Genomic DNA, 23,635 nt, shown 5'->3' with positions numbered 1-23,635 from the left:
GCGCCCCCTCGCCCAGCTTGTCCGGAGTTTTGGGCTGGGTTGCCATCAGTATGCTGATGACACCCAACTCTATCTGTTGATGGATGGCCATCCTGACTCGGCCCCAGACACACTGACCAGATGTTTGGAAGCTGTGGCTGGATGGTTACGTGGGAGCCGGTTGAAGCTAAATCCTTCGAAGACAGAGGTCCTGTGGCTGGGACGGGACGATATGGGATTGGGGGGGCAACTCCCATCTCTTGCGGGGGCGCAATTAGTACCAGCACCGTCCGTTAAGAGTTTGGGTGTAATCTTCGACACCTCCCTTTCCATGGAGGCGCAGATTGCAGCTACAACAAAGGCGGCATTTTCCCATCTCCGCCAAGCTAAGCAGTTGGCTCCTTACCTCTCTCGCCCTGACCTAGCCACTGTGATCCACACGACGGTCACCTCCAGACTGGGTTATTGTAACTCGCTCTACGTGGGGCTGCCCTTGAGACTGACCCAGAAACTCCAGCGGGTGCAGAATGCTGCAGCGAGACTCCTTACGAGGTCTTCGCTGCGAGATCACATTCACCCGGTGCTATACCAGCTGCACTGGCTCCCGGTGGAGTACAGGATCAGGTTTAAGGTGCTGGTTTTAACCTTTAAAGTCCTATACGGCCTAGGACCCTCGTACCTACGGGACCGCCTCTCCTGGTATGCCCCACAGAGAAACTTACGGTCTTCAAATAAAAACATCTTGAAGGTCCCAGGCCACAGAGAAGTTAGGCTGCCTCAACTAGAGCCAGGGCTTTTTCGGCCGTGGCTCCGATCTGGTGGAACGCTCTGTCACAAGAGACCAGGGCCCTGCGGGACTTGACATCTTTCCGCAGGGCCTGCAAGACAGTGCTGTTCCACCAGGCCTTTGGCCAGGGCACAGCCTGACTCCCTCCCTCGGCAATCTTCGCGGAGCTCTGGCCCAATGGTTGCCAGTGGCTTGAATGAATTAATTTTATAATGAATGATTTTAGAGTGTTGTTTGTGCTGTACTTTTGTACTGTTTTATTGTTGTTAGCCGCCCTGAGCCCGGCTTCGGCTGGGGAGGGCGGGATATAAATAAAATTTATTATTATTATTATTATTATTATTATTATTATTATTATTATTATCATGTATACCATGTCACCTGATCCCCCCCCCCAAAACAGGAGTTTTTCTCCTGATTTTTTCCCCAGACCCACCCAAACCCTTCAGAATTAGATCACAATCTGTCAAGAGATTCTGAAATATACAAGACAGTTGATCTGGAAGTAGACTTGTGTTCCCACCTTAAATACTCTGATGTACATGGAAACCAGCTCTTTCATATATTGTGTTTAGTGCTGGGCATTTAGTCTGTGACCTTAGCCTAATTTGGATTATTATTATTTTCTATTTAAGTACAGTGGTACCTTGGTTCTCAAACGGCTTAGTTACCGAATCGGCTCCCAAACGCCGCAAACCTGGAAGTAAATGTTCTGGTCTGCGAACGTTTTTCGGAAGCCAAACATCTGATGCGGCTTACAATAGAGTGCAGGAAGCTCCTGCAGCCAATCGGAAGCCGCATCTTGGTTTTTGAACGGTTTCGGGAGTCGAACGGACTCCTGGAATGGATTAAATTTGAGAACCAAGGTACCACTGTATCTGAGAAGAGGCCCAGGAAAAACTACTGCCACTTTAAGGTCTTTCTTCCATTCCTTAAGGAAGTGGCGGAGTCTGGGAGAAGTAATCAGGACCTTTTATGTGTGGGGAGCATTAGGGCTAAATGTGCCACCTGGGCCTCTATCTGGTCCCCTGATTTCCCTGTCATGCTCCCCTCTCCCCAGCCCTGCTTTGCACCATAAGCTTTTCAGCACTTAGGCCTCCCTGCCTGTGGATTTTTGCATGAGGTAAAGTAAGGAACTGGTATGTGCAATGAGCTTATGCTTTTACTTCTCCCTTTTGAAAGTTGATCAGTACTTTGAGGACCTCTAGTGGAGAACTTAGAAATATGTCACTGAAGTAATATGATTTTCCTACATCTTTATTGTCTTCAGAAATCAGTGTGTAGACACTGCAATCCTATACATGTCTACTTGGCAGGAAATCCTTTGGATTTCAATGGTACTTGTGCCCAAGTGGCTGGATTGCAGGTTAAATATATCCTTTATGCTAAACTATTACAGTGGTACCTCAGGTTACATACGCTTCAGGTTACAGACTCCGCTAACCCAGAAATATTACCTCAGGTTAAGAACTTTTGCTTCAGGATGAGAACAGAAATCGTGCAGCGGCAGCAGGAGGCCCCATTAGCTAAAGTGGTGCTTCAGGTTAAGAACAGTTTCAGGTTAAGAACAGACCTCCAGAACGAATTAAGTTCTTAACCTGAGGTACCACTGTATTGTCATATTCCTATTTTAGGAAATTTGTTTGGTAGATAAAATACATAAATAACTGGCTTCAGTGTTAAGTCCTTTGCAACATGAAAGCGCACACCCTACTTTCCTCTTTCCTATATGCTTTATATCCTTTTATTCATCTGAAGTATAGACCACAAAGTATGGAGATGGAGAAATAGAGACTTGTGATTGTGAGACTGATTGCCTTTCACAATACAGTATAGGAAGTTAAAATTCATCCTGGCTTAGTAATTAAACACTTCCAATTTAACTTGACAGGGACGCGGGTGGTGCTGTGGGTTAAACCACAGAGCCTAGGGCTTGCCGATCAGAAGGTTGGTGGTTCGAATCCCCATGACGGGGTGAGCTCCCGTTGCTCGGTCCCTGCTCCTGCCAACCTAGCAGTTCGAAAGCACATCAAAGTGCAAGTAGATAAATAGGTACCGCTCCAGTGGGAAGGTAAACGGCGTTTCCGTGCGCTGCTCTGGTCCACCAGAAGCGGCTTAGTCATGCTGGCCACATGACCCGGAAGCTGTACACCGGCTCCCTCGGCCAATAAAGCGAGATGAGCGCCGCAACCCCAGAGTCGGTCACGACTGGACCTAATGGTCAGGGGTCCCTTTATCTTTACCTTATTTAACTTGACTATTATAAATACAAATAGCTGTTTTGCTAGTAGGAGGAGTAATAGTTGGTAGTTAAAGCCCCTCCCCCTACAGTCGCTCAGAAACTAATTTTGGGGAAATCAGAGAGGCCAGTCAAAAGGGCAAATAGTAGAGCAACTGGAAACAATAAAATGAATTTAATCTGCTGTCAGGAAGTGCTTTAGTTAAAGTAATAGGGTCCCTGCAAGCTGATGCTGCAATACAGGTATCTTGCAAAACTAATCCCCAGTCCGCCCGCCCTGCAATGCAAAGTCTGAAAAAAACAAGGGACAGCTAAACAGTTCAATTGTTGCAGATTAGTCTGCAACAATTTGACAATGGCATCATCTGTATGTACTTCATATATGAACAAAGGATGGCAATTCGAGAGAAAGGGGCTTAACAATCTTAGCACATCAGTTCATACCTTAATTACATCCACTCTTGACAACCACAATGTGTATTTTTAACATCCTCTTTGAAATCCTAATTTTGTTTGTCACCATGAAGTACGGGAGTCAGTCCAGGACCTGAAGGTTTTTCCACAGCGAAGGCCACCATCTGTAGCTCAGTATGTCAAATGAGAGGGAAGCTCCATGTAGACCATTAGTTCCTGACCCCAGTTGAAGGTGCTGCGTTTTTGGAGCTGCTCCAATAATGATAAATCAATGCTGTTGTTTGGGCTATGATCCTTTTATTCATTTGGCTTTTTTGTACAGTACAAGGCATTCATTTTGTGTTATTTGCAACAAAATGGATAGCACATTTATAAAGCCAAGCAGGGTCCAGTATTGTTTCAAATTGGATGGGTGGCTGTGTGCTGAGATTCCTGCATTGCAGGGGGTTGGACTAGATGACCCTTCTATGATTTCATAGTTTTTAAAGTGGTTAATAATAATAATAATAATAATAAAATAATATATTATTTATACCCTGCCTATCTGGCTGGGCTTCCCCAGCCACTCTGGGCAGCTTCCAACAAAACATTAAAATACAGTAATGCATCAAACATTAAAAGCTTCCCTAAACAGGGCTGCCTTCAGATGTCTTCTAAAAGTCTGGTAGTTGTTGTTCTCTTTGACATCTGGTGGGAGGGCGTTCCACAGGGCGGGTGCCACTAGTTGCTTTAGAAATGCCAATAAAAGTATCGATTCAATATTACATTGTGCATAAAGTGTTTGGTTTTAAATAGCTATTTATGGATCGTAGGTTGCAAGAACTGTGGTCGTTGTTGTTTACCCTTCAAAAATACAGATGCTATGAAGTCCATTGTATGGGCCAACGTGATTGCAGCTGGAAAAACCTAATTACTGTGGAGTGTCATTCTGATGAATAGTATGTCTAATAGCAGCTCAGTTCTGCTGAGTCCAGCATTCTACAAGAACGCGTGAAACAGGACCATAATAAATTATGTGTATTTGTGTACGCGCTATGAAATTGAGCCTTTGAAGTACCTTGAAAGTATTTATTGCTGCTGTCAAAACTGAGCAACGAGCGCAGCAAGTTTTTAGAAAGCATGCTAAGCAGTTTTGGCTTCCTCATTGTCTCCTGATATTAGACCTGGGTGCAATCTTAAAGAAAGTGGGGATTTTGCGTTGATTTGGGTCGGATGTAGACCTTTGTGCTTTAAGTGCACCTGATATCAGGCATGCGGGGCCAACCTTTTGATTCTTCTCGAATTGGCCACTGCTAGCAATAGAGCCGCTGCTTTTCAAATGTGCAAGAGCATGATGTGAGTTTGGTAGAGACTGGTGTGTTCTCACTGCCAGGAATTCTGATCTGGAGAAAGACAAGTGGTCAAGCTGGGGAGATTGCAGCTCCGCTTCTGCCTGAGCAAGAAGAGGTGAAGAGGGGACAAGAGAGAGGTTCTTTATTTATTATTATATTTATTCATTAAAAAATATCAGAGCAATTTACAACCATCCAATAAAATCCATATTTAAAGGTTAAACTCTGAATTTGGTTAAAAATTAAGGAAAGGTGTCTTTTTATTTGCCTTCATAAGCCTGAGGGAATAGGATAGTTTTCAGCAGGCATTTAAAAGTTGAAACAGAAGGCACCTGTTGAATCTGTATTGGCAGAGTATTCCACATGAGCGGGCAATGATACTAAGGGCTTGTTTTTTTGTGCCTGTCAGATGAGCACCCCATTCTCAGTGGTGGCACCCTAACAGCAGAAAAGTCACCCTGCCTTTTTGTGCCGGGTGAATGAACAGCTTTTTATTCATTTAGGCTTTTGGAAAAAAAATGTGACCTTCAAATATAGGTTCTTAACTGGTTTGGCCTCTTCCCTTCTGTGGCATAACAATAGCAGTTTTCATGTCGCCTTTTATTTTTGGGGACTTGCATTAATATCAGCATATTATATTTCTTTCAGCCAAGAGAGACTATGTTAATTGATTTGCCTATATAAATACAGTAAATAATAAAAAAACAGTCATGATAATAGTTGCTTAGCCTGCGGGGCCAATCTAGATCTGGCAGCAACATTATAGGTCAAAGTGGAACTATATCTGTCTCTTGTCCTGTGATAAGCTGACAGTTGCAATACCACCTTCTGGCTCTCTGCAATGGTGTCGCTGCAGCATAGCAGACAGCAGCTTTTTCTGCTGTCAAATCGTCTTGGGAAGTTTTGCTGTGTACATATTACCATTTACTCTGGCTCCCCTGCCCTCATGGCTGGTGTTTGAAACCATGTTCACATGAGGATAGCCACAATCCATATCTATCCTGTAGTTTCTGCTGTCTGATGTGTTTCCCCTTAAACCAGTTTCCTCTTATTTGAAAACATAATCCATATTCACTTTGCACTTAAACTGAGGTGTGTACATTTGAGACAGCCTTGTGCATGTGCAGATGACAGCTTCATGAATAGGAGGGCTTTTTGGGTGGGTTGGTGGGTGGGGCAGGTACAGGGAAACCAAGCAGATAGATGTTGGAAGAAGGCATCACTGCCTCATCTCTGGTGTTAACAAGGTGCATCATGGGACGCGGATGGCGCTGTGGTGTAAACCACTGAGCCTCTTGGGCTTGCCGATCACAAGGTCGGTGGTTTGAATCCCCATGATGGGGTGAGCTTCTGTTGCTCTGTCTCAGCTCTTGCCAACCTAGCAGTTCGAAAACACGCCAGTGCAAGTAGATAAATAGGTACCGCTGCGGCGGGAAGGTAAACAGTGTTTCCGTACGCTCTGGCTTCCATCACTGTGTCCCATTGCACCAGAAGTGGTTTAGTCATGCTGGCCACATGACCCGGAAAGCTGTCTGTGGACAAACACCGGCTCCCTCAACCTGAAACGAGATGAGTGCTGCAACTCCCAAGTCACCTTTGACTGGACTTAACCGTCATGGTCCTTTACCTTTTACCTACTGTACTGGCCCGAATATAAGCCACACCCAAATATAAGCCGCACCTTTAAAATTCAAGGGGGGGGGGGAGACAATACCCGAATATAAGCAGCTCCCTTAAAATTCCGCAGGCACTCACACCCATTCCGTTTTACTGTATGTCTGTTTCAGCAGCGATATCATAAAAGCAAATTTTTGTAAGGTCGTGAATTTAAGCCACACTTTACCTTTTCACGGTCGGAATTTGGGAAAAAAAGTAGGCTTATATTCAGGCCAATATGGTATTAGCAAGGTGCAAATACAACTTGAAATGCAGTGAGGGGAAAGGGCCTTGCTGAATTTCAAGCCACTAACCTTGCCAACAAAGGTCCGTATAGTTAAAGCCATGGTTTTCCCAGTAGGGATGTATGGAAGTGGGAGCTGGACCATAAAGAAGGCTAATCGCCGAAGAATTGATGCTTTTGAATTATGGTGCTGGAGGAGACTCTTGAGAGTCCCATGGACTGCAAGAAGATCAAACCTATCCATTCTGAAGGAAATCAGCCTGAGTGCTCACTGGAAGAACAGATCGTGAAGCTGAGGCTCCAATACTTTGGCCACCTCATGAGAAAAGAAGACTTCCTGGAAAAGACCCTGATGTTGGGAAAGATGGAGGGCACAAGGAGAAGGGGACGACAGAGGACAAGATGGTTGGACAGTGTTCTTGAAGCTACCAGCATGAGTTTGACCAAACTGCAGGAGGCAGTGGAAGACAGGAGTGTCTGGAGTGCTTTGGTCCATGGGGTCATGAAGAGTCGGACACGACTTAACGACTAAGCAACAACAACAACAATGTGTACATAGTCTGAGATGTCCGTGTCCTGTTGCTAGCATTCCAGTTTGAGATTTGGACGTAGTGTATCTTGAGATTCCTTGCTTCTTGGTGGCTGTGGCAGTCGCAGAACTCCTGTCCTCAAAAGATTTGTCAAAACCAGAGCCTTCCATTGTCTCTCATTCACTGATATTTCTATGCCACCACCTGCCATTTCTTGTACTCAGACTGTTTTGGATGGAATGACCAATGAAGCAATACTACTAAATGTCAAAAGGAACCTTCTTGCAAATGTACATCTCACTCATTTTTACCCAAACCTATCCACGGTCTATCCAGATCAGCATTCTGTTTCTGACAGTAGCCAGGCAGATGCCTCTGGCAACGTCACAAGCAGGGCACAAAGGTATCTCTGATTATGATGGAGCCCTCTGACTATAGCCTTCCTCCTGTTGGCTTTGGTGAATATCGCTGCCAGCTCCTAAGGTGCCTGGAGTCCTCAGAAACTGGAGCCAGTTCTTTTTTTGGGGGGGGGGAGACACAGGGGTACGCATACCCCTAAACATTTTGTGAATCTTTGTACTTTTGTCCATTTACTGTATTTATTTTCCCCCATTTGAACTATAAAATGGTATTTTCTTGAGTCAATATGAGAGTACAGTAGTACCTAGGGTTAAGAACTTAATTCGTTCTGGAGGTCCGTTCTTAACCTGAAACTGTTCTTAACCTGAAGCACCACTTTAGCTAATAGGGCCTCCTGCTGCTGCCGCGCCGCTGGACCACAATTTCTGTTCTCATCCTGAAGCAAAGTACTTAACCTGAAGCACTATTTCTGGGTTAGCGGAGTCTGTAACCTGAAGCGTATGTAACCTGAAGTGTATGTAACCCGAGGTACCACTGTACCCTTAAACATTTTTTTTAAGAAAAGAAGCACTGCCTGGAGCCCTCTGGTGGTCTCTTGCCTTCAGAGAATCAGCTGGTGGGGAGGCTTGTACTTCTTGTTTGTTTTTACTTAGCATCTCTGGGAAGTTTCTCACGCTTTTTTTATATACTACCCGAGCAACTGCTTCTACCTCTCCTTTCTTCTTTTCCCTCTTACTGACTCATCTCTGGAGTTGGGGGCCAGACCCTTTTTATTGCTTTCTCTTTGCTTTCTCTGTCTTCCAATAGTCTCTTTGCAGCAGACCTACTTCCCTTCATAGTTGGCCTGTAACTCGCGTCAGCCCCAGGCAGCACAGTGAATGATTGGGGATGATGAGAGTTGTAATCTAATAACATATAAAAAGCCGCAGGTTCCGCATTCCTGGATGAAATAAAACTGCGTTCTGGATGTGTAGAACTGTGCTATATTTTGTAGGGGAATGATTTGAAAATATAAGTTATCTTACTGTGTTGAATGTATGTATCCATAAGGTCTTGAGATATTTTCTAGAACGTCCCATGTTCATAATAGAATGCAATGGCAGATGTGTTTCATAAGGTATATGAATGTGCACCTGTAAACTATTTATTCATTAAAAGCAGTAAGAAAAGGTCAGTTGGAATGTCATATGGGGAAGAAACAGAATTAATCTTACTGACTTGCTTGAAAAAATTCTCATAAAACCCAATTGTTTTCTCTATTCAGGTCACTTAGCAGCTGCTTCCTAGCCAATAAAAGAACAGAAGCTTTCAAATAGATGTTTTGCAAAAATAGATTTTTTAAAAATGGAAGCAAACAATATAAATGGAGAATGCAGTGTTTTGCTAACTGTAATAGAATAACAGCTTTACTGCTTTGGAAATTTATGTACTTGGTGATGAGTGTTTATATGTGCAATGAAAGGAAAGTTTAAATGAGAACCATATAAGATCATTTTTAATTTGCTTGGTGTATGACGAAGAAAATGCACTTTTCACATTTCCATTACATTACATCACAGATATATCTACATTCCTTGGCATTACTCAACAATGGGACCAAGTCTCTAGAGGGTAATTTCAGTTGGGAGTGTGCTAGCTCTGGATTCCTTGCATTGAGCAGAGAGGGTTGGACTACAAGGTTCAACTCTGTGATTCTACTTGGATGGCTTTAAAACATGAGTAGACAACTTCATGGAGGATAATGTCTGTCAATGACTACTAGCCATGATAGAAGCTATTCTTTGCCTCCACAGACATAGGCAGTATGCTTCTGAATACTACCAGTTACTGGAAACCGCAGGAGTTGAGAGTGTTCTTGTGCCCGGGTTCTGCTTGCAAGTTTCTGGTTGGCCACTGTAAGAACAGGATGCTGGCCTAGATTGGCCATTGGCCTGATTTAGCAGGCTCCTTTTCCGTTCTTACCGTATCTCTTAACTTGACTAAACAAATTCTTCCATTGAAAACCATTTTGTTTGGGATAATGTCTGATGTGAAAGCATGGGTGCTGTGAAAGCTATTTCACATCTGCAAATGATTGCTTTGGGGGAAAGAACATCAAAAGGCAATGTTTCCTAAGAAATGACAGGAAAAAGACAGATATGGATTGAAGCTGACGTCGTGTGTATACCACTTCCCAAAACAGTGGTAAGAGTGGTTCAGATGCAAAGTAAACAGCAGTGTGTATGCAGCTTATGTATCTATGCAAAAATTCAGCTTGCATGGCTTATTGTTAAGCCTGTGTTCTGTATTTGTTCTTTAGGTGTAGGGGTGGGGGTGGGGTCACTTCTAGATTGTCACCATTTTCCGGGAAGGATTCAATAACATACTGGGAATTTAGGTTTGTGCAATTGAAGTGGATTAAAGCATTCTGGTGCAACAATTCCACTTTTTGCAGTTAGGAAAGTTATGGGGGAAATGTACTAGAAAGTGTGGGTAGCAATCAATTGACAGCAAAATGCATAAGTTCCCCACAGATCAGAAGGACATAATCAGAATTGAACGCTGATTGTTTTACAATCTCCAGAAAAGCAAATCCATGTAAGATTTGCACAAGCAAATCAGGATGAATGGTCAGTAAACATGTCATCTGGAGGAACCCCATATCAGTATGATCATGTTTGCTTAAAGGGAAGATATTTTGCAGTGAGGATCTTGCTTGAGGATTCTTGTTCTTTTTAAAGATATATCTGTATCTATTTATCTACCTGTCAATTTAAGCTGCTTGCTTTCCTATCCCTTCCAATCCAGAACAGAGCACCTTACTGAGAGCTGTAAAAGATCTGACTCAGAGAAGCAGCAGCAGCAGCAGTCAGGTGCATCATGTGAAAGGAAAGCAGGGCACACGTTACCTTGCTTGCTGAAAGAGGAAAATACCTCCAGTTGTTCCAAGCAGTTCTGAGTGAAAGAGAGAGAAGGAGAGAACTTTCAGTGGAGATGCTCTTTGTTTAATATGTGGCCCCTGTGTACTTTGCCACTTGGAGAAAGAGACTGGAACCTACCAAGGAAACTCCAACCAGGTAGATGTCCGGGGGACCACAGGTGCTGCAAAATGGGACCTATCCAGAAGGCTGCAAAGGGGGATGACCTGCAGACATCTCAGAGAGACCTGGCCACGTTCTGTAGCCCTGGCAACAGACCCGCCAAGAAAGTCAGCAGAATGGCTTCGCTAGCTGAATATGGTAAACAAACAAGCAAACAAATAGAAACAAACTTACTGTGTTTGAAATGTGCTCTGCTCACTTTACTAGTTGCGACTGGGAGAAGCAAATGGAGCTCTTACCTTGTTTTGCTACTGAAAATGAGTCCTGTGTGGTCGTTGTGGACATATTTCCTGGGGGAATTTTGTGCTAAATAGGTTGTATTTCATGCTTCAGTGGGAAGAAAGATCCCCACCTCTCTCCATTTGTAGGAACTCATCTTGATTGAGTGCCTTTCTGAAACCCCCTCAGCGTGAGGGTCTCTGTGAATGGATATGACAGGTACACTCGCTTCAGTTAACTGAGGTGGGAAGAATTAATTATAGTTTTGCATCCACATGTGGGGGTTTCAGAGGGATACAGTGAGATGCTAGAATCATGGGAATTTCATAGCGACAATGAGCAGCATTCTGTGCACTTACCTAGGAGTAAGCCCCATTGAATACAGTAGTGCTTCTGAGTAAATATGTGTAGAATTGCTCTGGACATATATGTCTGGGGACTCCTTATTTTCTTTACATCTCTGGCAGCATAGTTAAAAGTTAATTTTTAAATGTGCAATGTATATCACTCATCTTTGTCATTGTATTTTGCTTTGCTGTCTACGGTTTAGGATAGGGTTACTTGTCCTATTATTTTGCATTTCTGATTGTTAATAATTTATTAGTGAATATAGTCTGAGGAGCATTCATAACTGCAAGGAGATCTGCTGGGGTGTCGACTGTGTGTTGGAAAGAGAGCTTTAAATCACTCTGCAGCAAATTAAGAGATGGAGACTGCATAAAGCATGGCTTTGTTTTGTTTTTAAGAAGCTAGTCACTTTTGTAAAACCGAGAATATTTTGCTATTTAAAAAGAATAAGAAGCAACAGCATTTATAATCAGCCATGCTAGATATACTGCTAGTCAGCAACCTGAACATACAGAAGGTGTGCGTGCATAAATCAACTTGGGACAGGCAGCACTGTTTGGTTAACAAATTTAGATTATTTATTGCCCATCGCACTGACACACAGACATGGGCACAGTTTGATGGATTAAGAGTAATGTATATTGATATATTTCTTAGGCATGAGATAATAGCTGAAACCAGTCTGCACATAGGTATAATGGCTATTAATTACAGTGATGCCTTTGATTTTTTCCTTTACAATTTAAAATCTTCCCTTTTATCTAAGGGGTTTCTAAAAAAAAAACATTCTTCAGCAGTCAGAATTATTGCAGAAACTGCTGCAGCGCATCCATTGGTATGAATGGGAGCTTTCCTATATATATAGATAGCAGGTGATGTGCCCCCCGCCACAAAATCCGAATTGGGACCTCAGCAGGGGGCACAGAGTTACAGCTCTTAAAAAAATGTGTAATTTATTCCTTCCGCGTTGTTTTATGCTGTGATGGTGGCATTGAGGTAACCTCTCCAAGGTGCAAGCCTGTGAAGCAGTGTGTATGGAGGTCCTGGGCTGCCCGGACAACAAGATCCCCCTCACAGCCTTGCTGATGTGGGAAAGCAGAGCAATACATTTGGCAACAGCTTGGTTGCCGGAGTTACTGGAAGGAGGCGTACAAGACGCTATCCAACTGTCTGGATTTGTATAGGGTTTACTCTTTAGCCTTTTCTTCTCCTGAAGTTGTCCCACAAGGCATAGGGCAATATACCCATTATAACTGCTGACCATTACAAATACACACAGGTGCTATCACCATGCTCGCTATCTGAAAATTCACTTATTCGCACTTAAAGTATTCCGTCCAAACCTCACTATATGCTCTGGAGGTTTGCTTATCTGAATAGCTGCCTTCCTTATTTCCTTAATGTTTTTGCTTTGCTGGTTAGCAATAACCATTTTGGGGCAGAAACTGCAGAAAGGGTGGGAGAGCGAGATGGGGCTGCACCTCGCCCATCGAAATCCCAATCCATGTCAGCCCCCTCATCATTTTCTTTAAAAAAAAATCCTGCAATTATGTAAATGGTGTCACATAGTTTTTGCTCTTTCCCCACATTTAAAGTAGGCGTGCCTTGCATGGGTGAGGGGGAAACAAGCCACTGTTTTCCAAAATGATGGCTTTAATCCTGTGACCTGGAGGATGGGAAACCAAATATGGTGATGGGTTGACAGAGACATGGTACATAAGCTAATGCAGAAAGCACAGCTCTTTCTCTCTTGATTTCAGGGGACTTTTATGTCTTATGCTGGACTGAGGCTGGAAAATAGAAGTCGAATGTGATCTTGACAATATATGTAGCAATAATTGATATGAAAGGGATATGAAAATGTTTCCATCATTAGGGAGTTGCATTTACCGTATGTGAGGAATCGCAATGGGCCTTTGCAAAGGAGGTTTGTAAGGTGATGGAGAAAGCAGGATTGGGTTCATAAGGAGAGGGGCTTAACCCTTCACCTACATGCTGTGGTTCCCCCAAAACTGACCACTGAAGCTTTTTATAAGCTCCAGGAGAGAAGCTTTCATTGGTAGCCTCTTAAAATAGCAGTGGGTGACAGAGGAAATCTGTGGTTTATAACCATTTTTGACACCTGAAGGCAGCCTTTGGCAACCTGGTTTCCTCTGCATGTTTGGGATTCATAACTCCCATCAGCTCCAGGCAGCACAGTTGCCATAGGCTCCCTGAAGGGGTTTCTGTCTGACATTTCTAACTTTAAATTTCCTTTTTCTTTTTTAGAAAACGAAACTTCCCATGACAGCAGTAGTCTTTCTACTGGAACCAGTTGCATCAGCCAAATTACAATGGGTAAGAAATTGCATGAGATTTCACACCAACGGTCATACACACACATGCTTAGTTTGTTTATTTGCAGAATTCAATAGTATTTTTTCCCCTTTATAAAAGTTCTCTTTACTTCAGCTGAAAAGACGGACGTTTTGTTTTAAGTGCCTTGGTTATCCTTCTATAATGCGCAGTCATGAATTGTACCGCACCTTGCTGAGGTCCATCTTGTGACAACTAAAACTTTCAGGCTGTGGACTTACCAGCGTTCTGAAAAAAAGAGGAAAGTGCTTGGGTGCTTGCTAGAAACATTTTATTAATATCCTAAAGAAGTTTTAAGTAGAAATATACATGCTTATAAAAACATCTGTTATCTAACATTATATATAACGTTATATAAACACTAAGTTTATGTAAACTTAGTATAAACATTGAATAAATTATTGTGAATGGGCTGTCTGGTTCTCTGCCCCCCTCCCATGAATCTGCATGGTGTCTAGGCATATATGTAAAACGGCTCTAAACACCTTATCTGTGTTCTTAATAGTCAATGTATTCTACTTTGTTAGCAATGATGTTATGAGCTACATTTTGCAAGCTAAAAGACATGAAGATAATAGATTCATTTATTACCTACCCCTCAACATCAGAAAGTTTGATCTCCTTTGTTAGATACTGTTTCAGTGCTTGATGCTGGAAGACTGGTTTCTAGTAGTTGGAACACATGTAATTTTAATAGCACATTTATCATAATTTTAAAACTGGCCAGGCATGGCCTATTCTACTGTTTCACCATCCGGAGAGGATTTGTTTAGTTCAATTCATTGTAGCAATTCCAGCTTTGCATATATTTGAATAGATGGAAACCTGAATAAAGTCTACGAGCCTGAACGACAGACCTTAAATGAAAAGTGCTTAATGTGTTTAGAAGGTATGTGAAAGTGAAACCTCCCACTGGTGTGACTTTCTGCTCAAATCAAGTTGCTGGTTGTTCGTGTCATATAATCATGGTTAAGTGGTATATGGGACTTCCATATCTGGGAACAGAATGCTTCTGAAAAAGTGTTGCTGGCCCAGAAAGACAATGGGAGATGCCTGCTGCTTCCATTCCCTGCTCATGGGCCTCCCCAGAGCACTTGGCTAGCCACTGTTGGAAAGAGAAAGCTTTGGTCTGATCCTGTAAGGCTCTTCCTATATCTTTATGTTTATTAGAAATGTATTCATTGTTTACTTTCAGGATATGATGCTACTGGTCAATTTGCAGTTGGATTTTCTCACTGGAAGAATCCCTCCTCTCAAGTTGGTCACCATCTCCCTCTCTGGTTTCATGAAGATGCTGGCTTGTGCCAACATTTTGAGCCACAAATTGATTTATCTGCTCCTTTGTCCTGCCCAGCTTCACTGTCTATCACCCCAGTGCCTTCTTATAGCAGCAGCAGCAGCAACAACAACAGCAGCCAAGATACCCTTAGCCAAGACCACACAGGTAAAGGATTTTTCTTCAATAATAATTTTATTATTTATACCCCGCCCATCTGGCTGGGCTTCCCCAGTCATTCTGGGAGGCTTACAGCATACAGTGGTACTCAGGTTAAGTACTTAATTCATTCCAGAGGTCCGTTCTTAACCTGAAACTGTTTTTAACCTGAAGCACCACTTTAGCTAATGGGGCCTCCTGCTGCCGCCACGCCGCCAGAACATGATTTCTGTTCTCTTTTTATTTTATTTTATAATATTTATTAAAATTTCACAAGAAAAAAAAACCACATTAATGAAGAAAAAATTAACAATAAAAAGAAAAAATACAAAGTAAAAAAGGAAAAAACAATTAAAAACAATTTCATCTTTTCCTCACTTCTTTTACATTTACTTGTTTCCCGGACCTCCTCTTACCTCCCTCTTTTGTATTCTAATTAAATATGTTAATCCAACAATTCCTTTCCCTCCTTTTTAACCCTAATCTTTAATCTTGATATAATATAACTTTAAATTTTAGATTTTACATATTAAAACCAATTTTTCCATATTCTTTTAGCCTGTACAGCTAGAAACCCCTTAACTTCAATCCAACATCATTCTAACATTCATTAATTTTGCAATATTTCTGTAAATAGTCTTTGAATTTCTTCCAATCTTCTTCCACCGACTCTTCTCCCTGGTCACGGATTCAGCCAGTCATTTCCGCCAATTCCATGTATTCCATCATTTTCATCTGCCATTCCTCCAGTGTGGGTAGATCTTGTGTCTTCCAATACTTTGCAATGAGTATTCTTGCTGCTGTTGTAGCATACATAAAGAAAGTTCTGTCCTTTTTTAACACCGATTGGCCGACTATGCCCAGGAGAAAGGCCTCTGGTTTCTTCAAGAAGGTATATTTAAATACCTTTTTTAGTTCATTATATATCATCTCCCAGAAAGCCTTAATCTTTGGGCACGTCCACCAAAGGTGAAAAAATGTACCTTCAGTTTCTTTACATTTCCAACATTTATTATCAGGCAAATGGTAGATTTTTGCAAGCTTGACTGGGGTTATGTACCACCTGTATATCATTTTCATAATATTTTCTCTTAAGGCATTACATGCCGTAAATTTCATACCTGTGGTCCACAACTGTTCCCAGTCAGCAAACATAATATTATGTCCAACGTCTTGTGCCCATTTAATCATAGCAGATTTCACCGTTTCATCCTGAATGTTCCATTTCAACAGCAAGTTATACATCTTTGACAAAATTTTAGTTTTGGGTTCTAACAATTCAGTTTCTAATTTTGATTTTTCCACCTGGAAGCCGATTTTCTTATCCAAATTGTATGCCTCCATTATCTGATAATAATGAAGCCAGTCTCGCCCTTTGTTTTTTAGTTTTTCAAAACTCTGCAATTTCAATCTGTCTCCATCTTGTTCCAAAATTTCCCAATATTTCGGCCAATTGACCTCCATATTGAGCTTTTTCAAGGCTTTCGCTTCCATCGGTGACAGCCACCTTGGAGTTTTATTTTCCAATAAATCCTTGTATCTTATCCAAACATGAAACAGTGCTTTCCTGACAATATGGTTTTTAAATGCTTTATGTGCTTTGATCTTGTCATACCACAGATATGCATGCCATCCAAATACATTGTTAAAGCCTTCTAGATCCAAAATGTCAGTGTTTTCAAGAAGCAGCCATTCTTTCAACCAGCAAAATGCTGCTGATTCATAGTAAAGTTTGAGGTCTGGCAGGGCGAATCCACCTCTATCCTTTGCATCTGTTAGTATTTTAAATTTTATTCTGGGCTTCTTGCCCTGCCAGACAAATCTAGAAATATCTCTCTGCCACCTCTTGAAACAGTCCACTTTGTCCACAATTTGCAATGTTTGAAACAAAAACAACATTCTAGGCAATACATTCATTTTTACAGCAGCAATACGACCCAGCAGTGAAAGCTTCAAATTTGACCAAATTTCTAAGTCTTTTTTCACTTCAGCCCAGCATTTTTCATAGTTATCTTTAAATAAGTTCCCATTTTTTGCTGTCAAGTTAATCCCCAAATATTTAACTTTCTTAACCACTGTTAAACCTGTCTCATTCTGAAACATGATTTCTGTTCTCATCCTGAAGCAAAGCTCTTAACCCGAGGTACTATTTCTGGGTTAGCGGAGTCTGTAACCTGAAGCATATGTAACCTGAAGCATATGTAACCTGAGGTACCACTGTATCTAAAAACATAATAAAAACATCAAGCATTGAAAACCTCCTTATACAGGGCTGTCTTCAAGGGGGTACTTGGTTGTCGTCGTCTCCCAGGCATTTGAGATTATGCTTTGAAATGTGGAGATGGTGAGAGCAGCTTTCCTACCTTACAGCTTATATGTGTCAATATAGGTTTGTCATTTCTGAATGTGTAGTGGTAGATTCTCATTCATAAAAGTTCTCAGGCAGATATTCTTGAATTTTGTAAGATATATATATATATATATATATATATATATATATGGTTGCAGAAGTCTGTGTATAAGGAATGAAGTACTTGCATGAAAGTTACACTGTTTGAGGCTAGGATTCCCATTAGCTGTCAGACAGGCACAGGCTTCCAAACCTCAGGCTGCTGTTGTATTTACAGGCAATTAATAAACAACAAGGATGAAGAGTATTACTAGGTAGCAGCTTTCAACTTCTCAGTGAATGAGCTCTTTTCAACACCTGGTTTTATGTTAAGCAGTTTCTCAAACTGCTCTCGGTTTTGGCACTTGGGTACTTGCTGACCCCTCTAGGTCAGCCTCCCCGCACCCCAATTCAAACACCTTCCTGCTGTTCAAAGACAGCAGTCAATGATGGCTGGTTCCCATTGGGAGCACAACAGTAGGTGGCGCCAGAGTCAATGAAAGGCGTGGTTAACTACCGTAATTCTAGTTTTGTTCCCATCCTTCTCCTTCCAAGTAGTACAAGGGGGAACACTGAGACTAAGGAAGAGGCCATCTCCTGGGCTGGAAAGAAAAATAGGCAGGTGGGGGCTGGCTGTGCACAGCCTAAAGTTGGTGGGTCCATGTCCTGTTCACTGTAATGGATCACCTTCCAAAGTTGGCACTAGGATAGTTCAGAGAAAAGCCCATGGAGAACTCTTTCGGTATGGATATTTTAACACTGCATTGCTTTCCTCAGCCCAGTTACAGTAGCCACAGGTCCATTTAAATTCCAATTGAACAAATGCAAAACCACACAATGCTTGGCCAAAAGTTCATTCATTAATCAATTTGTTTCAGCACATTAGCATTACACATTTAGCAGTAAGCAGCCAAACCACATAGAACCACATAGAAAGTGAATTATATCTGTCCTGTGTAAATTGTGTGCTGCACTCTGGGTTGGGCAGGTGTGGGGCTGCTAGATTTAGTCTGTTGGCCATAGGCCTAAGGCCCCACAACCCCTAGAGGGCCCCCCAAACAAAGCTGCCACAGTGGTACAGTGGTACCTCGGGTTACAAACACCTCGGGTTACAAACACTTCAGGTTACAGAGTCTGCTAACCCAGAAGTAGTACCTTGGGTTAACAACTTTACCTCAGGATGAGAACAGAAATCATGTGGTAGCGGCGCGGCGGCAGCAGGAGGCCCCATTAGCTAAAGTGGTACCTCAGGTTAATATCGGTTTCAGGATAAAAACGGACCTCCAGAACGAATTAAGTTCGTAACCAGAGCTACCACTGTAGTCCCCATGTCGTCTGTCTTGTATAGCATTGATGTTAAACTATTCACAGTAGGTGTACTGCTGCCAGAATGAAGTTCTTGACAAGCCATACCGCCATACATCTTTAATTCGCCAGAGTGCCTGTGGGTCTCACATGGGGCACAAAGGGGAGGGATGAGTGTGGTACTTGTGGTGGGATCCTGGAAGGCATGTAGTCAAGTCTCGCAGCACCACTGTGGAAGGGCTGTAGCTCGGTGGCAGAGCGCATGCTTTGCATGCAGAAGGTTCTGGATGAAACCCCTGGTGTCTCCAGGAAGGGCTGGAAAAGGGTCTCCCACCTGAAACCATGAAGGGCTGCTGCCAGTCAGTGTAAGAAAATGAAAAGAGCCCTGCTGGATCAGGCTGAACATTTAGTCCAACGCTCTGTTCCCCTTTCTGGCCAACCAGATGCCTATGGGAAGCCCATCAGCATAACCCAAGTGCAACAGCACCTTCCCCATGTCTCATTCCTAGCCCACTGGTATTTGGAGACCTACTGCCACCAAACTGTGGAAGCAGAACGTGGCTATCATGGATAGTGGCAACTGAACCCATGGTCTGTTTTGGTATTAGGCCACTTCTTATCAAAGGCAGATCTAGGGGGCCGTGACTGGTTTGGTTGCATCAGGTGCAGAACTTCTTGAATGCCACAGCAGGTGCCACAATTATGAAGTCCAATGGAAGGCAAGAGGCAGGGTAGGGTGGTGGATTTTGGTGTCACAGAGTGTGCCACTGAAATTTGAGATGCCAAGGTCCGCCACTGTTCCTATGTCCCTATGGCAGGCGGCCAGTCCTTTCACTTCAGTAGCGGAGAATCAAGATGGACCAGGCTGTGCCTGCTCTTCAGTTTTGCAGCACTGGGCAGAGCAGATCACAAGTACCCACAGTTGTACTTGAGGTTTTTCTTTTCGTTCCTTATGATGGCTTCTCTCTGTGCTTGTCTGCCTCCCTGGCTCTCTGGCCTGGCCCCTGTCCAGGCTGGTTCTTATAGCGGGGGGGAAATCCATATGGTCGAATGGCTGTGTGCACAAAGGTTAGCTGCAATTTCCTCCGGCAACACCTTTCACAAATATCTCTGAGCAATGTAGATTTAGCTGTCCTGCTTACTCCTCCCATAATCCTTCGCACATTGATTTGCATTTTCATGCATCAGTGCATTAGGACCAGGACCTGGGAGACCAGGGTTCAAATCCCCACTCAGCCGCAAAACTCACTGGGTGACCTTGGGCCAGACACCATCTCTTAGCCTAATCTTCCTTGCAGGGCTGTTGTGAGCATAAAATGGGGAGGGGGAGCTCCTTGACCTTCTTGCAGAAACGGTGGGCTAGAAATGTAACAATAAACTAAATAAGTAAGCTACATCATTCAGGTCGGGGGAGTTTCCTTCCAATGTATTTCCAGCAGAAGATACTCAAGACAATGGACATTGTGCCCTTGACCAGTTTAATCACAAAATATTACTTGTGTTTTTGCTCCATTAGGCATAGGAAGGAGGCTGTCTTAACACATAGACTGTTGGAAATGTTCTATCCCCAGGGTTTCACTGACAGTCGCCTGTTTTTTTTTTCTTAGATCCATCTTTTCAGATCCTAGGAACTTGTTATAGCCCTAGGGGTTTGGACGTTCCAGCTTCATTATGGTGTGGTTTGGCACTCCAGAAGAAAGCTGGATTTTGCAAACAGTGTTTCTATATTATATGGAATGTGCTTTGGAAAGCGAGGGACAAAGGAAACTATACTGTCATGGCCTAGCATTGTCCATGTTGCTAAGTCTATACTGACTGGCAGCTGTGCTCCAGGGAGGGGTCTCCCCTAAATGTCAGGGGTCAAATTTAGGACCCCTTCAAACCAGCTTCAGTCAAGCATCATCATCATTACCATTACGCTTAGTCTTCTGAACTAAATAATGACCGAGTGCTTTCAGGATTCAAGGTGGAGGATGCCGGAAAGTTGTTTAGATTTCAATGAGAGATGTAATCGGATACGAAGGCAAGCTATAAATGAGCTTTCAACACAAGAAACTGCAGCGAAACATGATATAATGGGAGGTCCTAGCAATGAAATCGCACAGTTACCTAGACTGCATGCTAGCATTTTTGTCTAAAATGTTTTCATCTAATTTTAGAATTTAGATCCCATTTAATTGGTCTTCAGTAAGGGGAGGCCTTTTTCACAGGAGGAACTTAATTCCTTCTCTGTTCAGGCAAGTCAAAGCCTATTAGAAGCCAGTGGAGAGCTTATTTTGAAAGGACAAAATGGCTCTGTCTCTCCCTCCCTCCAGCTTTTTAAGCAAAAAGAAACAGCAGCTCGCGCATCATGAAATGAGCCCAACACGAGGGCTTTCTCCAATTAGAAAATAACGAGTAAAACAACTATTCTTTCAAAATCAAAAATAATGTAATACCACGAACATGATAGTGATAGAGACTAGATTGTTAGTAAATGGCTATGTTATCTCTGGAAAAACACTGGTGTACCAATCCAACCAATCTGGTGTGGAAGTAATGAGAAGCGTATACTTCTTTTGCCAAAGCAGGTATCTAGACAGCTAGTATTTTCAGTTTTCACTCTTATCCTTAATGGAGATAAACAAAAATGTGCTCAATAGGAAGCCAATTTGCTGCTGCCTTCCAGTGCAAGGGACAAAACCTGTGCATAGACTGTTACTGATGGTCAGGTAAAAAACGCAGTGATGTATTGCATAATTCCTCCCATTCTCATGCATCTGCTATTGAAAAGGGACTGCAAGGTTAGAAATCTCCCTCTCCTATCAATTACAGCAGTGGTTTTGCTGGGTTATGAGGATGCCTGGGGAGGGGGAACACGGATTCAACACATCATGTTTAAGAAAGGCACTCAGCTTTGTGGAGTTTCACCCTGGAAGGTCCAAGCTCAATTCAGCAGCAGAATAGTTAGGTGAATGAAGCTAGTTTAACTTAAGATTGCATATGCTCAGGCAAGGAAGTGAAGGAAAGAAGCTTTTTCTTAAGTGGACTGGGACAGGGAGAAGAAGGTGGTGATGGCCAAATGTTTCAGACAACAGTGATTTATTTATTTTTAGAGCACTTATGGAATCCTTTGCTGTTTGAGGTGAACGTCCAAAGTGGCCAACAAAAAATATAGAACTGGCATAAAACAATCAACTGCAAAGTGAGACAGCATAAAATAATAAGAATGAAAGCCGCAAAGCAAACGCATTTAGCAAACTATAGCCCACCCCTCAAAGCCCCCCAGCACAAAAGAAAAGTGTTTACACAGGGATAGGAGGCCCAAAGTGAGGGGCCTAGGGGAACAATTTTAGTTTCAGAGCCTGGGTGCAATGGCAGGAAAGACCTAGTCCTGAGTATCTACCCAATTAACCTTCAAAGATGATGTGATGTGGATCAAAGGTACAGGTAAACTTGTATCCTGAATACCTGGTCCAAAGATTGCTTTGAACTTTAAACACAATACCAGCACTTGGATCTGGAGGTGGGAGCAAATTGCATTTTCTCCATGCAGTGGGTTCAGTTAGAACTCTCACCATGACATTCCATACCAGTTCAAAGCTTCTGAACATGTTTCAGGGGCAGCCCCACACAGACTTTGTACAGTAATCGAACCTTTTCAGGTGCTACAGTGTGTAGGGTGTTGAACAGAATACAGGAGCTCTTGTTCAGAGAGTTTGTACATTCAAGTTCCCTAGGCTGGATCAGTAGTCTAAAAAAAGGTTTTGAATGCTGGAGGAAGTATTAATTATAGTACAAGTTCATTTGTCTTACTATACATACTAGTAAATGCACCTTGTGTTCTGCAAGCATAGATAGAAGCTCCTTGCTTCAACTCTGCCAAGGCAGAGTTTGAAAATGCAAACAAAACACCTAATGTTCACCTTGACATGTTCTGTCTTGGTACACTGACTCTGTTATGAGGTCAACTTGCCCCAGGTGTAAAAATGTTCCATTTTCAGAGTTTTCTAGTAATCACCATGTCTTGAGCTACACGTGTGCCATCTTTCAGGTTTCTGGTCTGAAAGCACCTTAGCTATGTTACAGTATACTCTGAGTCATTCATTTTGAGTAATCCCATTTTCAGTTTTTTTTATTCATTGGCGTATTTTTGGACTACCTATGTACAAGGTTCCAAGGGTAATTTTGAAGGGAAAAAAAGTATTTATTTTAGTCATTTTATCCTACTTTAAAAATATTTTTGCCATTCAAGAAACCTACGTATCCAGTCTCTCTCTGGAACATGTTTAAACTCTGAAAATCTTGTTTTCGTAACACACGAAATCAGTTGTCCTTTCACCAGTGCCCTAATGAATAATTATTACTGAAGCCAATAGATTCTTATTAGCAGATGTATTATATGTTGAATATAAATGGAATGTAACAGAGGATAGTTCAGAACATAAGGCACATATGAACGTATCTGTAAGTTGTATATTTGTTTAGATGCTTCCATGACGGTTGGTTGGATCCCTTGAAATCAATGGGCCAAGTTAGTCATGACTAACTTAAGTTGGATCCAGCGTAACATTTGTTACTGGTGATGTCTATGACTGGAAATTACTGATTGCAGTATTTTATATTCATGTATGTTGTAGAGGATAGTCCTTTAATTCTTTCTCCTACCTTGGAATTATGTAAATAATGCTATATGTAGATCTCTTAGTAACGTCTATAAATAGTACAGTGACAATGAGTCCTTTTGCTAGACAGGAAATGCAGTACATCATCATCATCATCTTTATTATTAAATAGAACTCCACAGATTTGTATCTAGACCCAGATAACCTTGCCTGCTGTAGCTAGCAGAAACCTGCCTTAATCAGTGTATGTCAACTTGAAGAATAAATTGATATATATTCTAAGATTCTAAGATTATTTGTGCTGAATGTTACATCTGAGGGGTGGCATCCAGGAAATCCCAAATAAAAGACAAAATATGG

At 42.3% G+C, this 23,635-nt stretch overlaps 1 protein-coding gene across 1 annotated transcript in view; it reads left to right on the top strand.

Annotated features, from left to right (window-relative positions):
- The first annotated feature begins 1,810 nt into the window (after nt 1-1,810).
- ANO4 (anoctamin 4) overlaps nt 1,811-23,635 on the top strand; it is a 142,350-nt gene continuing 120,525 nt past the window's right edge. The window contains exons 1-4 of the mRNA XM_081024212.1: nt 1,811-1,889; nt 10,328-10,758; nt 13,456-13,524; nt 14,738-14,986. Of these exons, the coding sequence (XP_080880338.1) occupies nt 10,530-10,758; nt 13,456-13,524; nt 14,738-14,986 (547 nt within the window). The 5' untranslated portion in view covers nt 1,811-1,889; nt 10,328-10,529. The remainder of the gene's footprint in view (nt 1,890-10,327; nt 10,759-13,455; nt 13,525-14,737; nt 14,987-23,635) is intronic.

This window comes from Podarcis pityusensis (assembly GCF_964106645.2).
Source record: "Podarcis pityusensis genome assembly, chromosome: 10".
NCBI lineage: Eukaryota > Metazoa > Chordata > Lepidosauria > Squamata > Lacertidae > Podarcis > Podarcis pityusensis.
This window is presented reverse-complemented; position numbering and strand designations above follow the sequence as displayed.